This window comes from Aspergillus campestris, assembly GCF_002847485.1.
Source record: "Aspergillus campestris IBT 28561 chromosome Unknown P168scaffold_8, whole genome shotgun sequence".
Taxonomy (NCBI): Eukaryota; Fungi; Ascomycota; class Eurotiomycetes; order Eurotiales; family Aspergillaceae; genus Aspergillus; species Aspergillus campestris.
The window spans coordinates 1,040,574-1,056,894 of record NW_020194343.1 but is presented as its reverse complement, the minus strand read 5'-3'; the positions used below and the strand labels follow the sequence as shown (position 1 = coordinate 1,056,894).

General features: G+C 49.9%; 3 protein-coding genes, 1 non-coding gene and 2 pseudogenes across 6 annotated transcripts; 3 read left to right on the top strand and 3 right to left on the bottom strand.

Moving 5' to 3' along the window:
• Nucleotides 1–753: 753 nt before the first annotated feature.
• On the bottom strand, nucleotides 754–4,855 carry P168DRAFT_271285 (WD40 repeat-like protein; the record flags this gene model as incomplete). The annotated part of the gene is made up of 3 exons (XM_024835254.1): nucleotides 754–2,729; nucleotides 2,799–4,368; nucleotides 4,482–4,855. 3 exons carry the CDS (start codon nucleotides 4,853–4,855, stop codon nucleotides 885–887), a joined length of 3,789 nt encoding a protein of 1,262 aa, XP_024691845.1. The 3' UTR covers nucleotides 754–884.
• Nucleotides 4,856–5,077: 222 nt separating this feature from the next.
• On the top strand, nucleotides 5,078–5,150 carry P168DRAFT_t115. The gene has a single exon. It is a non-coding gene; the product is annotated as a tRNA-Lys (tRNA).
• Nucleotides 5,151–5,535: 385 nt separating this feature from the next.
• On the bottom strand, nucleotides 5,536–13,734 carry P168DRAFT_298058 (uncharacterized protein; the record flags this gene model as incomplete). Its single annotated transcript, XM_024838233.1, has 3 exons — nucleotides 5,536–6,027; nucleotides 6,078–7,940; nucleotides 11,932–13,734. 3 exons carry the CDS (start codon nucleotides 13,732–13,734, stop codon nucleotides 5,536–5,538), a joined length of 4,158 nt encoding a protein of 1,385 aa, XP_024691844.1.
• Nucleotides 9,740–9,819, top strand: P168DRAFT_t116 (annotated as a pseudogene). The gene has a single exon. The product of its transcript is annotated as a tRNA-OTHER (tRNA).
• P168DRAFT_t117 lies at nucleotides 9,905–9,981 on the top strand (annotated as a pseudogene). The gene has a single exon. The product of its transcript is annotated as a tRNA-OTHER (tRNA).
• Nucleotides 13,735–15,044: 1,310 nt separating the features above from the next.
• P168DRAFT_319778 (uncharacterized protein) lies at nucleotides 15,045–15,993 on the bottom strand (the record flags this gene model as incomplete). The annotated part of the gene is made up of 5 exons (XM_024840311.1): nucleotides 15,045–15,387; nucleotides 15,446–15,511; nucleotides 15,566–15,646; nucleotides 15,714–15,921; nucleotides 15,975–15,993. 5 exons carry the CDS (start codon nucleotides 15,991–15,993, stop codon nucleotides 15,045–15,047), a joined length of 717 nt encoding a protein of 238 aa, XP_024691843.1.
• Nucleotides 15,994–16,321: the final 328 nt, after the last annotated feature.

Sequence of the window (16,321 nt, the reverse complement as noted above, 5' to 3'; positions counted from 1 at the left end):
TAAGCGACTAGTCATTTCTATCGTCTCCGTCCATCTCCATCATCAATATCCATTTGTTCATATCGTTTGATGAATACCAGGTTCTATGGACTGAACTTTCATGGATGCGATTTAGTTGGATTGATATTGAAGACGGAAAGAGGATGGAGTTATTTTGTATTGTTCAATTGCCATTTGGGTATACTACATCTTGGAGCATAACAGCCCTGCAAATGGTAAAGACCGGGATCTGTCCAGGTAAATATATCATAAAGAGGCACTTCCGATTCTATATAGTGGTCTCGTCTCAACTCAGGACTATCATCATGCAGCTGAATAGAGTTATCAGGAGGATAATCTAAACTCCATATAAATGTCATCCTGTCAAGAACAAAATCATAAGAGCAGTGGCTCTTTTTATCGAGTGATGAACATTAAATAGATTTTTTGTCATGATCACGACTATACAAGATATCGTAGCTGCATGAGCACTCATGTTTATTCTGCAGTATGAAGGAGAGGGCAGCGGAGTTGAACAGTAGATCAGCGCTCTAATGCTCGTTGTGATCTGATAGACAGCTAGAGACTAGCAAACTGACAAAAATGACTAAGATGCCATTTTCCACGACGTGTATCAATGTATGTCTCACCATTAAGGATGGGAGAGTCCATGTACTTATGGGAAGGATTGGTGCCTGGATGAAATCAGTCAAGCTCAAACCAATATAGCTCATTGCAAAGGCAAGTATAATAAACCAAAATGGATTAAGTATTGTTGAGCTAGCATGTACATTATTTATAGCAGACAGTAGGTAGATGAGAGTATAGACATCAGCCCCATAATTTCTATCAGGATCTCAAGCACGGAAAATAGCATTCACGAATAGACAAGGATTCGCATAATATCACCATGGGCGAAACTCCATGAAAGAGATATCTCCAGAATAATACCCAAGCGCGATGGTACAGCCAGTACTGTCCCAGGACATCGGACGATACTCAAAAGGCAGCCACAGAAGCCTAACACCATCAAGGTATACCCATCCGTTTATTAGTGACATACTCCTGCTGTCAGCAAGGACTGTATCAGGGTGGCTATTCTCATACTCAAACTGAATATCAAGGCTTCCTTGGTCGGTTTCCAGACACCCGCCGTGGGGGGAGAATGTCATGTATCTCACACACTCTTTCACTGCTAGGCTCTGCGTCAGTGTCCCATATGCAGTGTCCCATATTTTGACTGTGCAGTCATCACATCCCGACGCTAGCAGTCTGCTATCAGGCGAAAACACCATGGTGTTAATCATGTCTAGCTGGCGGTCCAGTGTATGTCTGAGGTCTCCCGTAACTCCCCAGATCATAATTATACCATCACGTGAGCTAGATGCTAGTAATTGGTTGTTTGGTGAGAACGCAACCTTATCGACCCAATCTTGATGGCCTGGTAATGTCTTCAGCAAAGCTCCTGTAGTGACACTCCAAAGTTTGACCATGTAATCAACAGAACCAGATGCAAGTATCTGACCATTTGGAGAGATTGTAGTAATTATAACCTGACCAGAATGGTCTATGGGGATTTTCTTTGCTTCAGCATTCAGTTGTGTTGTTGGTGAATTTTGTTGCATGTGTTCCCCCAAAAATCCAGTAGTGATATCCCAGAGCTTGGCGGTTCCATCATGAGAACCTGAAGCTAGCATTTGTCCATCTTGTGAAAACCTCACTGCCCAAGCTGTAGACATATGGCCCTCTAAAACTTGTAGTACGGCACCGGTCGTAACATCCCAAATCATAAGTATACGATCCCCAGAACTAGACGCTAGTACTCGGCTGTTTGTCGAAATCGCCACCGCCACAACGGAACGACCCTGATAGGTTGCCGTCTGTTGGGGATACCCTTTTGTATTCATCGTTTGCTTCAAAGATAAAGTAGCGGCGACCCAGAGATTTATGGTGCCGTCTCTGGAGCCCGACGCGAGTAAAGTGCCGTTTGGTGAAAATGCAACGGTCAGAACCCAATCGACATGACCTTTCAAAGTATCTTTCAAGGTTCCAGTACTAGTATTCCATAACTTAATCGTCTCGTCGCAGGAACCTGATGCCAACAATTGGCCATCTGGTGAGAATGATAAAGTTTCTATTTCCTCCGTATGGCTTTCGAGCGTTTGTCTCATAGCTCTGGTATTGGCATCCCAAAGCCAGACTGTACCATGATTGGTACCAGATGCTATTAAATGACCGTTGGGCGAGATATTCATGGTCCTAACTTTTCTAGTATAGTCATTATGACTGTGCTGCAGGGCCCCTGTAGAGATATCCCAGACATTGATTACATGATCGTCCGAGCCTGACACTAGTGACTGACCATCGGGTGAGAATTCAACAGCAATGACCGATCTTGAATGACCTTTTAAGGTCTGTTGTAGGGCTCCAGTGGTAGTATCCCAAAGCTTTATTGTATGATCCCTGGAGCCAGTGGCTAACACCTTACTATCTGGTGAAAATGCCACCGCCCCAACCGAACTGAAGTGGTCTTCCAAAGTCTGGATCTCTGCAGTCCAGGTTTGCCTGATTTTTGGTGGTCTGAGAAACCAATCTGGGAACTCACTGCTAAAGGTCTTTCTTACGAAAGACAATTCTGGTGAAAATATGAGACCAGATGCGTATAGCTGAAGCGGTGCGACGTCAGCAATATGTCTATTTCGAAGAACAAAACGTCTCATATCACGTATGTTGTCGGACATCTCAGGATCCTTGTTATATTGAGAAATTAGTACATCTTGTACTATTCCTGTAAAATGATTTCTATTTCAGGTGCTTACCTGTACAACCGACTGTAATAGCGCAAGCATTGAAATTGCTTCAGATAAGAAGCCCAGAATGCTCATGACTTCTATCCAGTGAAGAAACTGTTCCTCGAGGAAAGAAAAGATGCCGGATACGTCGGCGGCTGGCTCCTTTGTTTGGACTAAATGGTGTATCCAGTAGCGGCAAGAGTAACGCAAATCTGATGGCAAATGGTTATCCACAGACTGCATGTCTATCTCTTTGCGTAGTTTACCGTCGCTTGGAAGCTCGCAGATATTCTTTCTCAAATTCTTCTTCATGTTTTGTAAGCATAGTGTAGTGAGAGTTCGGTGGACTCTTTGTTCATCTATCCAGAATGTACTGTTTTCTTTTTTAGGATTCAGAAGCCAATCCCTGAATGATAGGTGAAGAAGCCTCACGGGCTTCTCTGTATCATTTGGTATGTTCAAAACTGAATGAAGCCGTCGTAGTCGAATGTTAATGTCATCTTTGCTCATTTCAAGAAGCCGAGAAAGACTATTAACAGAGAGAGGAGTAGCAAGAAGGATAATAACACCAATTATCTCTTTGAATTCTTGAACCAACTGCTGTGACTCAGATTCCTCTTGGCCAGTAAGGAGTTGGTGTAGCACTGGCTGGTATATGCCATCCATTTTAGAGAGGTACGTGGTTTCGTCGGCAAGTATTGCCCTGAGTCGTTTTTCCGGGATCCAATTCTCATCACCAATAAATAGACACAAGGTAAATGCTGAAATGAACAGTGGGATGGCTTTCTCGACCAAAGCCCGGGTAGCCTCTTCACCAGGCCAGTCCAGTGGAAGTGAACGTTCCTGTCTCAGTAGCGCGAGTCGATTTTCAATATACAATGAGATATCATGTCTAACCACTGGTTCTGGGATCTCATGTAGAACCAAATCCTGATGTACATCGGTAGAAATGCTGCTGAATCCTAATCTGATTGGTAATTCGGGTCTGCTGGTCAGCAGGAACCGAATTTGGACCGAACTTGATTGATGAACCTGCGGCAAGAGTCTGAGAAGATGCCGTATAGATTCTTCCTGGTCGCACTCATCTAGCGCATCAACTACAATCACCTTTGTGATGGTCTTTGTCCAGTTGTGGCCAATTTCAAGCAGTGGATGGAGGAAAAGCTTCTCGAATTGCTCCCTAAGCACCTTTTCCGAAATATTGGGATCGTCCTTGATTGCAGCTTGGACACCCGAGACCATGTCTGGCAAGCCAATAACCAGCTGCTCCACAAGCGTCGGGAACAGTTTTTTGGCAGTCCCGCGGTCTTCCTCGCCCTTCTTGAAGAAGAAGCTGGCTCCGAGTAGCCCCTGCCGTTTTAGGCGGCTGGCAATGGTTCGGGAAATGGTTGATTTCCCAGTCCCTGCCATGCCATTCAGCCAAAAGATGCATTTTCCATCTTGCGCGGTAGCCCATCTTTCAATCTCGTCTAGTAATTCGACCCGTGTTCCAGGGAGACACTCCTTATGCAAATTGTCGTACGAATCGAATGCGGCGCCTTTCGCCGTGCGTAAGGTGCCAAAGTCTAGCTTCCTGTCAAGGATGCGCGCAGTCTTCCTAGTATAATATATTACTTCACTGCGCCACATAGAGCATGCAGGAAACGGGACTCGGACCATGCAACCTACATCTGGTCGATAAGCAAAGACAAACTGAACATTGCCTTGTACCTTTCAATGTGTTCGATAACCCTGTCCGCCTCTCCCTGCTCAAGGGGCCACTTGAGAAGATGAAGCTTCCTCCTAATAGCTTTCTGCGTGGTCTTCAGATCCAGCTTCTTTTCGAATCCGGAGAGCGTCGTAAAGCATCTTGCGATGTTTGCGAGTAGGTCGTCATGAACGATGGAATCTGCGCCGTCTGGCCCGGACATAAATTCGTGCAACGTGATAAGTATCTTCCGAAGGGCGTCAACTTCCTCTCCAAGACGGAGAATATCTTGCTTTGCATCCTTGACTTTGCTGGCATATACCCCACATAGCTGTACAATGGTTGCTGTCAGCTGGACGACTGCAATGACACTTGCCGCGGCAGATAGAGGGTCCATGATCGGTACTTCATATATGACAATTTTGAGCTTTGTAAGTAGGGCTGTATTGAGGGTGATAGAGAGAGATATGTAGGAGGGGTAAGTGAAGACAAGGCTGAGAGTATAAGTTGAATTGGGCAGAAATGAGCAACAGCCCTAAGTTAGTATGGGTGACAGTTTACAGGTGATAGTAAATATGTCTGATAAGTCTAAATGTTTTTCTTTGGTTTCAACAAGTTAGCCTGGCTAGCTCAATCGGCAGAGCGTGAGACTCTTAATCTCAAGGTTGCGGGTTCGACCCCCGCGTTGGGCTTCTCTTTTTGCATTTTTCCCCCACGTATTCCATTTATTTTTTTCTTCTAGAGAAACAAAAGGTTACTTTACTTACTGCTGTTACTGCTTTTTTATTGCCTCCGCAAACGATCAATGACTTTTGAGAAGAAGAAACAGGAAGTACGGACAAACCAACTCAAACTTGACCTGGGGGTACGATCAATAGTGTAGATGGCTCTATCATCTGCGAATTTCCTTGCCCTTTCCTATAAACATGCAAGTACAATAAGATAGATATAATTGGCGATTATATAAATCTACATAGAACACCCTACGCTTACACCATCACCGACCCGCCAACAAACAAGAACTATCAAGAGGTCAAGACATTTCATTTCATACCTATCATATCAAATCATACCATATCACAAGCTCCCATGCCTCGCCTTAAAGATCGAAATCTTATCATCATAAAACAGAATCTCCCTCAACCGGAACGCAACCCTCGATCTCCCACCCTCAAACTCCACATCATCACCATCAGACGAGCCCCTATCATCAGATGACGCCTCAGAGTGCGAGTCCGCGGCGCTGACGGCGGCGGCGGCGTCGTCGGAGTCGGAGTCATCGTCCATGCTGTCGGAGCCGGCCCAATCGTCTCCGCCGGGGACGAAGCCCTCGCTGTGGGTGTCTAGGTAGTCGAGGTCGTCGTCTTTGTCGCCGCGTTTGCCTTCGAGGATCTCGTAGCACTTGCTTTGCATGCCTACGTAGCTGATTCCTACTTCCGGGCGGATGGTTACGATGTCTAGGATTTGCATGGCGAGTTCTTTGGGGTCGCGGTGGATGGGGTGGGCGATGTGTGCGATGTGGAGAGCGCGGAGGTAGGGGATGTTGGGCAGTCTTTGGAGGAAGTAGTGCTATTTGTTGTTAGTGAATGGAGATTTAGACAAGGGGAGGGTGTGCATACCCAGTCTTTGGAGTGGATGGTCATGGACAGCTCGCGCAGTCGGGGCATGCGCCCACTCGTGAAGAAAGAGACCATCTCTCGGGTGAACATCCATTTCCGCCAGCGGCTGGTGGCCAGCTCACCCCCGTCGGGCGATCGTTCGGTGCTGTCGATTAATACCTTGCGGAGACTCAAGCGATGATGGCGAACCACATTTTTGTAGATGGCGTCGATACCGACGATCGAGTCGTACATAGGTGCCTCGTGCAGGAAGAGCGTCTCGAGACTGTTCGGCGCAAGGGCGTCCTTGATGAACAGCAAGAGATATGGCGAGACGGAGTCCGTATGTATGTGCTTGATCTTCAGCGGAAAGTCGTACAGTAAGGTGGAATGACCAGAAGCGGACTTTCGTCGTGATCTGGACGATTGTGGCGTGGGGGACGGAGTGAACTCGCGACGCAGGGCCCTCCAAAGCTTTTCATGACCCTCGCAGCGGAGAATCGTGAGCGTCGTGATCCTGGTCCAATCAAGAGCATGTTGCATCGCTAGGACTGATAATGGGACACGCTCTAGCTCCAAAATTTCCAGGCTCAATCGAGGCACGTTATCATCCCTCCGCTTTTTGAACCTGGTCGTTTTGGATGATCGCTTGGAGCTCTCTGGTGGGACAATGGGAGCTGGTGTTTCCGTCGGAGACGATTGTCCCAATGGCGAGGAGTCATCGCCTTGACCTGGGTCGCCTGTAATACTAGGACCTTGTTCCGTTGAGGCAATATCCACGGGTTGGGACGGGGGGACCTCAGGTGCGGCGTTGCTAGTTGAAGGTGTTTCGGCTGGTGGAGTTATCCCGTTATGTTCGTGAGTATTGGCGACACCAGCGTCTTGCTTCTTAGCGGAGCCACTCGCAGAATTATCGCCCAAGGGGTCACTAGACACCCCAAACAAGAGACCCAGAACACCGCCATTCTTGGGCCAACCAGGCACTGGGCCCTGGCTTGGAGGCGAACTCGATGACCAGACCGCGGGGGCTTTTAACCACTCCGCCTGGTAGACCTTGGGGGAGATGCCAATGCGTAGTTCCCTCAGTTTTCCTACTGAGCGCTCGATGAGAACGGCCGTTTCTTCCAGATACGAAGGCTCGTCTATGTCCAGCACACTCAAGCTCCGCATGGGGGGCAGGATGGAGAGGGTCGGGTATTCTACATGCCCGTATTTCTGCTGCAGAGGGGTACCAGACGCCGGAGGGTTGGAGGGCACCTGCATGGCAGGCAGAGTCAAGGACGATGTGGTGGCCACGTCTTGTGCAGAGCGCATTGAATTTTCAGAATTATCATGCCACCGGACCCAAACCCGTTCCAGGCGGCAATCGTGTCCTGGACGATCCGCTAGCGACGACAGCGCGATCCACACGTCTCTCAGAACTCCGGTCGGCATGTCCCAGATGAAGGTCTCCAGGTTGACCATCCGTGCGACCGCCAAAGCGACCAGCGTGCCTAGCATCTTGCCCGTCTCCTTGGTCACCGAGTATTCCTGAACCCAGAGCAGAGGGCCATTTCCCACCGAAAACTTGCGTGTATACTGAGCATAGTGGTTTCCTCGGCGTATCTTCCGGGTGCCGTGGGGCCCTTGTGACGCTGGCGGTCGATCATGCGGGGTAGCGATATCCGTTGGACGGCGTCCGGCAGGCAATTCACGAAAGACGTCCTCCCCCATGACTAGCGTTGCAAGACCATAGGACAGGGCGTCAACCCCAGCAGGATGATCGGAGGACGACAGGGTGTCAGGCCATACTATATCGAACCGAGAGTACATCTGAGGGATGGCGAGAGAATGGAGCGTAGAGCACGAGAGCGCCAAAGACGTCAAATCGTTCGTGTGGGTGACCTATACGAGCGCAACTGGGTTAGCAGCTCTCACGTCGGACAGGGAGCACGCAGCAGAGAAGATTTATACACACCTCCTTCATGATCACCTGCAAAATATCCATCGGTAGATCTAGTAGATGCAGTGGTCGTTTGGGCGGGGTGGCCGAGTGTTGGATCTCCACAGGCGTACGGACCTCCTCCTTCACCCCCGGAGTCACCACGCATTCGTTCCCATTATCAAGACCCGCTCCATCTGATGGCGAATCCATCGATAACGCGGTCGGCTGGTGGTTGTTCAACAACACCACGGTGGCCTCTCGGTCCTTCCCAAGTGGCCGCGTGTCCGACCCCGCAGATGCGGTACTGGCGCTCGAGACGAAATCATCATCGTCCGATGATGCGCCCAGGTCGGAGGCAACTCTGGAGTCAGCAAAAACATCGCTAGGACCTGCCATGTTATTGCTGGATATCGTGTAAGGGGTGCCCATTGGTATGTAGGCCTTATGGGAAGACCCAGAGCATCACCCGTATGTTTTCTTGGTTTTTATGATGTTCTTTAGATGGATGCAAGGCTAAATAGACAAGAAAGAACAAAATAGGAGATCCTGCTCCTTGGGATGAGCGGCGAACTGATAGAAGGTTGGTGAGCTTGCTGGGCGGTAACGGCGGGTCTGACGGATCGGAGAATCGGGGGGGTTGAACGGGGAGAGTGGGACGGCTGGAACCCGAAAGACCACTGATAGCAATAGGTAACTGAGGTACCTCTGTCGTTACTGAAGGGACTAGGTAGCTCCTTGGAAAGTTGTCAACTGGACCACGAAGTAAACCACCAATCGTAAAGTAGTTGGACTCGACGGGCAGCCAGTGACGGGAGTTCCATTTATGGAGAAGAAAGAGAGGTGGCTAGGGCCTCCCCACCGAAGAGCGACGGTCAGAGGATGGACATGGGGGAGCTTGAGCTCGAGGTTGGAGTACTTGGCGGGTTGGTGGGGCTCGATGCTTGAATTCGGTTGGTTTAGATGGTTGACTTGGGAACAGAGTTGGCGGTTATGGAGAAGTCTAAGAGGTCTAGTCGCTCCAAGCGATGATAAACCTGAGGTGTCCACTTATGTCCCCATGCGCACGTGCCACCGCCTGTCATTGCCTCAGGTTGGGCGTGAACGGGTTTATATTGTTCCGCCCGGAACAAAAATTCTGCGTTGTGTGTTACCGCCCTGGCGATATACTTATGGGCGGGATCCCCCTCCCGACAGGAAAGCTTTTTACAAATAAATCTTGAAATGATGCTGCTCTCCACCACCATGGCCCCCATCCCCGGCATCACGTGTCCAGCATCATACGGTGTCTTGATATGATGTCAAAAGGGTGATCGATATCCTCTTTTACTAACGCAAGGCTCGCTTTACATATCATCACTGTTATCATCATACTCGACCCTGCGTTCTTGGTCGTGCTACGTCAGGGCTCCCTATATCGCTTCACCATACAATGATCTGTTCTTACACCTCATCCTCCGTGAATGCCTCAGGCCCTCCGCCGAACATATCCCTTGTCTACCTACCCAGTGAACCAGGCAGATGGAAACAAACTCGAAGAGAAAACTCGAATTAGCATGTACTCCATCAACACAGCCAGTGTGATGTAACAGGTAACAGGCAACACACCTCTTGGGCACGACCTTGCCACAAGGACCAGAGGGGAGCTACGGGTTCGAGTCCTGGAGCTGGTATTCTTCATATTTCTTTTTTCCCCGGATCACAGAATACAGCTTGCCAACTACTGTTATCTTACGCTGAACGTGTTACCTTGGGCTACTCAGCCAGTTTGGTGTAATTGGTAACACGTCTCCTAGCCCGCGAGGGCAGGAGGAGCTACAGGTTCGAGTCCTCGCACTGGCATTATTCTTATCTTTTTTTTCCCGGCCACAGAAACAGCCCGCCCGCACCTTTAAGTACAAGTTATCTTGTTCTACTTGACAACGCAGTCCGTTTGGTGTAAAGGTAACACACCTCCTGCCTACGGGTGGGGAGGAGCTTCAGGTTCGAGTCCTGCGGCGGGCAATTCTTTTGCTCCCGCTTCGTCTTTATGGCGGTTCTGATGACGGCTGCATCACGGCAATGTCGGAATTTAGATATTATAAGGTAGGGAAGGTACTCAGGTACAGGAAATGGGTTAGATGATGAGGACTTCTTTATTTGTGAGGACTCTGATTTGGTACGGTGTGTAAACGTATCGTAGACTTCAAGCTCAATAGTTGGGAAGGAGACTGATGAAATCAGTCAAAATAACAACGACATTGATCACTACGAAGAAATGCGAATAGTTCCAAAGACTGTATAAAAATGTGGAGAATCAAAACAATGATTTATGTGGGGAAAGCACTGTAAGGCTGATGACGTCATGTCTATCAGTCCCACAAATAGTTGCGGGTCAGCTCATCGCCTGGGATGATTGATAGCCCTTTGGCGGAATGGGTTGCACATGCTATATCTGCTGGTACTACGTGAGGGAGTAGTCTACTGGTAAGAGTGCAGGGCTCAGTGTAACATCCAAGATGAGTTGATCTTACTGGGATACAGCTCTACCAAATGCATTGGACTACCATCCTAACTACCTACTACCAACAGTAGTCGCTTCATAGATAACATACTCTGTAAAAAGGCTGTAGCTTGTGTGCTAAAGTTCTTGCATAACTATCTTTTTTCGTCGTCACCTCACCCATGTTTACTCCGTGTGCTATACAGGATACATTGCTGGGTAACCCGTTCTCGAAAATCTCTACTGTTGGGGAATGAGAATAGAGTAACATCGAACACGAAGAAAATACATTGTTGAGCTAAGATACACAGAAATTCCCGACATTGCAAGATAGCAGCAAACATACAGACCGAATGTATCAAGCGCAGAATATCAAAGGCTAGCTAGAAAAACAGAATGAAACAGAACGAGTAAATGAAACAAAAGAGGAAGGAAGGAAGGAAGGAAGAAAGGAAGGAGAAAATGCAGTAAGGAAGGAATGAACAATCCGAATCATTCACCCATTATACCACATCACCATTGCTCCTTCCATCCTCAGCCAAAATGATACCACACACGCGACCAGAAAATCCCTCCAAACCGGTAGGCGCGCCCGATTCCTGCGCAGACGAAGCCAGCGCCGCCGACGCACCCGGCATGAGAAGCACCCGAGCACCAACCTCAACCCACTCAACGGAGTTGACAAAGGTGAAGGTAATGCGCACATCCCCTGGAGCGTCAGGGCCTCCAGGCGCCCCGACCATGCGGTTGATCACGGACCTGTCGGGACCGCCGGGCGAGTCGCCGTCGAAGCTGAAGAATTCGGGCTCGGTTGGGGACGGCGGCGTCGAGACCAGCTCATCTTCTGCGAGAGCCATGCATGTCACTTTGACTGTGCTTCGGATGTTGGAGATGTAGACAATGGCGTTACCTCCTAGGAGCAACGGGGGAGACAGGGAGGACAGGAATTGATCCGCGCTGAAAGTGGCGACGAACCCTTTGTGAGATGCCAACGGCCTTGGAACCGACGTGGACGAGGTTTTCAAACTGGCTAGGATGGAGCCCTTTCGGATTTTGGCAAGGCGGGGTGGTGGCTGGCCGTCTTGGTCTGAGGAGAGAGGTTCGACTCCGATAGTGCCGACTTGGTCTTGGACTAGCCTCTGCACTGGTAGTCGGAGGTTTCGGGCGCTCACGACGCGGACGCGCTGCCACTGGCCTTGAGCGGAGAATCGGGACCGTGTTGAAAGAAGGCTGTGGGCGAAAGATGCTGGGGATTCTCCGGGGACAGATACACCGCGGATATCATCTTGGTCTGAGCGCTGCTCGCTTCTGCGTCGCTGAGAGGCTTGACCACCACCGGGTTCGGGTATCTGGGTCAAAAGGGGTCCGATCATGAGCTCGTCGCCAATCGCGATGGACCCGTAGCGGACGAGGCCACAGAGGACCACGCCGTTGTTTTCTTGTTGCCCGTGGTCCGCCGACATCGAATACACCTTCGACGGAGGGATGGCAAACACCTCATCGATGTTGAAGATGTTGGAAGGCGGGTCGGGGGAGTCTAGCGACTCCGGCAAGACGGCCCGGACCAAGGATGGCCGTTGCGGAATGGGTAGAGATCGAATAAAAGCATGTAATTTCCCTATACCCGAGCCATCGACAGCACTGGTGAGGACAATCGGCACTGTGGTCATCCAGTCGTCCGTTTCCGAGATCACCTTCCTGACGCTGTCCCTATCTGCGGATGCTATATGCTGCAAGTCGATATCTTGATTGGAAGAGCCAGGTAGCATTGCAGGCTTTTTACCCGACGCCTTCAATGCTGACAAGACTTTGGTGAGGTTGCTTCTCAATCCAGCCCGCGATGCAAGATCCATCTTAGTGATCACCACTAGTATAGGGATGTCCAATTTGGTGCACACATCTAGATAAGACAGGGCGAGGTTAATATCGGTTTGATCAGCCGAACCACTGCTCTCATCGTCGCAATTTGCCGGAATACACAACAAGATATAATGGGGCGCCCAGCTGACCAGTCCTCTGAGAGCTGATTTCAAATATCGCACCGATCCTGGAAGGTCTGACACGAAGGCCAAACGGCCGCCTTTCGCAGTCGCGTGAACGTCGTTCCAGGCATCGACATTACCCGAGGCGTAGTTGATGACATTCGTGGTGTCGAGGGACTGCTCGCTAGCCGCATATCCGATCAACTCATGTGCGACAGAGCTGGTGATACCGGATGAAATTTCGTGCCGATGCTTGAGAAGCCCCAGTCTGCTTGCGCCTCGCCCATTGTCAAGTACAGACGACGTCAATGTGCCAAGAAGCGAAGACTTGCCAGCTGTTGTTGGACCTGTGATCGAGATCCGGATTTGCTCAGTGTTAGAGTTCGCCGCATCAGGCAAGTCATTCTCCCCGAGATTGGACAAGCTGGGCCGCGTCTCACAGTAGCCATTTGTGGATGAGTTCGAATGGTAATGGTCCCAATCCGGACTCACAAGTGCCTCCGCAACCCAAAGGTCCCCTGTCTTATGTTTTCCAGTTTCGGTGCCCTCCGCGCTCGAGTTCTCAACCCATTCGCATTTTCCAACGATGACTCTGCGAAGAACCTCGACCTTGCAGCCCAAGCTAGTAGCCATGACATGCAAGTTGAGTAGGCTCTCTTCCAATTCGTCGTTGACAAGCCCAACAAAGGCCCCATCATCGGAAACACCAATCTCATAGAGAGCACCTTGGCTCTCCTCAAGACCAGGGAGTAGCCGAGTGGGTTTTTGCGGGACCCCCAGCTGGGGTGACGCCTCAGGCAGAACAGGCAGCACGAGGCTAGCCGCGGTAGACGAATGGAAAGGCGAAGACTGCTGCAACCGCCACAAAAGTTGGGTAGTCAACTGCTGCAACCGCTGCTGTCGACTCTGCGTCGACGGAGTCGGAGCCGGTTTCGCACCCAATTCGTAGCTGGCAGATGTCGGGCCCGAGGTGGAGCCGCTCTCATGGGAATGGCAAGATCTACCGGCGGCAGGCCTAGTCGAAGTGGAGCTATAGAGTCGCCGCGGGCGAAGGAGAAGATGCAGCTTATATTCCATCGGACCCTCTTGCGGTTCCGGCTCCAATTTGCTGATTCCGTAGTCGGACAGGAAGTCGGGATCGGTCAGAGCCAAGCGCAGGCTCGAGTTGGACCGGGATTTAGTCGCCATGCCACGACCGCCAGGCCCCCAAACCTGGGGGGTAGATGTACCTGACGTGGACCATGGCGAGGAGACCCGTGGCGGGTCCGGATCATAGGTGAAGATGGACGCCATAGTTCACAATCCGGCGGACTATACGGCCAATTGAGTTCCACGCAGGGTAAAACAAGGTGTGATGGCCTGATCAAGAGAATAAAAATGCTTCAAACAGAGATGAGCCCAAGATGTAATTATCGAGACGTAAAAGATGTAAAAGTTGGAGTCTGCCACGTAAAGAGCCTAGTAATAGTATGTGCAGTAATATATTCATCTTGGGGACTGAACAAGTTATATGCACGAGTCAGCCTAGGCAGAGAGTTATGTCCTTGTAGGCAGAGAATGAAGATACAAGTTCATCAAGCAGTCAAGGGCAATTGACACGTTTAAATAGCAGACGACATCACGCAGGCTGAACCGTGAATGAGTCACTGGGCGCCATCCCTGAGATCCAAATGAAACATACTTTACTCACAAGGCTGCAGGAAGCGACATGCCTCGGTCAGGTGATGGTGATGTAAGCACGACGTCGGGGGTTGGCCTGTGGTGCCTGAGGCAGCCTACTATCTGGGGTTCGATCGTGTATGAACCATGGATCTCGATGGATCTTTTGGCGTGATCTACCTTGTTGATTATCTCCACTTGGTGGATGGTAGGCTGGGTTAATTGCTTATAGGGCCAGGGGGGTCTTGATTAATGGAGGGCTTGATCGTATGATTGTGTGCGCTTTCTATATAAAGTACATGCTATTGCGGAGAAATGCGGAGCCACTTTATTAAGCATCTAAGGTATCGATTGTTACTGTGTAGATGAAAAGCAGCGTGATATAGCGAGTCATGTACCCACCCTAAGTCTTCGTGAGACAGGTGGTCGATAAGCTATTTCTCAGTGGTCCTCCTTTGTCCCTCAAGCTTTCGTCTTTCGAAAAGCAGTCTATCTCAAAGGCTTGATTTTCTATCATATAAATTAATGTATAATGTAATTTATTTGTGACCAAAATAGTATTCTAGTAGATAAAAAGTAGCAAGCTCTGACCAATAACAATATTAAACCCTCCAAAAACAGGCGCTCCAAAATCAAAAACAGGGGAAAGTGACAGGGGTCTTCTTTTCCCCCATGTATAAATGCAAGATGCGTTCACAACCTTCGTTAGCGGGGACTCCATATCCCCAGTATATACAGGGATCCTCCATGCCGGACCGGTAAACATGTATGCAAAATATAAACCAGATGTAAGTGCTCTCCTTTGTGGCACATGTTTCAGTACACAATTTGTGTCCTGTGACGAGTTGGGCGCGATTTATTCGGAGATTCCAGTGCCCTCATGGTATGCGACGTAGTGTTTCGAAGCTGCAGTGGCTTTATCTTCTCCGCGCGCGCTCGGGGATTTACTCCGCGGACATGTCTCGTCCACTCCCTTTGCACTTCCCTTGGGCGACATGGATATTTCGTGCCGTGGTACGAGTAAAAACCGCACCGCAGCTGGGGCATTCCGCTTTGGCGACAACGCCGGACTTTTCTCGTTGATGACGGAGGAGGTTGCTGAATGTGGAAAACTCGCGTCCGTTGCACCCGTGATCCCAACACTGCGGCTTTGGTCGGAAGCTTATGACTCGGACTTGCTGCTCGGGGTCTGACGAGGCTGGGACGGAATCTGGCGAGGAGTACACCGTGCTGGGGGGCATCAAGTTCGGTGGCTGGGGGCTCACGGCTATTGAGCTCGAGTTGGATCTGCTAGTTCCACGAGTGTAAGCCTGAGGGGTCATTTGACGGAAAGAGAAAGACCAACACTGATGAGATGGAGGAACTCGGGGTGAGGTAGTATTCTGACTGGTTCATAAGATATGATGGGGGTCTGCCTTGGTCTTAGTACAGCCTTTCCTAGCCTTAGGGAACGGGGTAAGCTTACGACAAGGTGAACGGGTGATCATGCATGGCTGAAGGACTGCTGGCTAGCGAGCTGCTGGGATAAGAGTAAGAAATGGAGGAACTTGAGGGTGCAGCCAGTTAGTAGCCGCAATCGTAAGGCTGATTCTTGACGGCATAGATTCTCGTACCTTCGGGGTTGCTGGCGGGCTTGTGGTAAAAGATAGTGTGACGAAGGGGCTCCTGGCGGGTAGAAGCTTTGGGAGGGAGGAAGTTGGTGACCATATGCAGGATATCCAGCCGATGAAGACATGCTGTGTGGGGGTGCGAACGCGGGCTGACCCACTGCCATGGATGGGGGTTGAAGCGGTTGTGATGACCGGCTAGGCCAGCCGTAATCTGTTGGATTTGGTCAACGAACAGTCCCCATTCAGCGTGTCGTCTCAACCTACTTTGTGGGTTATGCGTCATGGTGTCCATTTAATATGCTGAGGTATTTGTTATACCTTTGTTGCCTTTAACACGACATTAGCAACGGACTTCCCTTACAGCCTGTGATCCAGAAAGACGGAAGGCAGCGAACAATGGAAATAGGGAAACGGTGATGGAGAAGACGTACAGCCGAGTATTCGACGCTATCTCTCTGAAAGAGCTTCGATGCACTTCCAACCACAAAGTTCCGTATGAACGGTTGAATGAGGACTGGAAGATTGAAAAAAGAGGTCGCCCTCTCTGCGAGCGATTCTCACTCTCACACTTGGAAAACCAAGAGCCAGATACGATCTCGTCCAGCGATCAA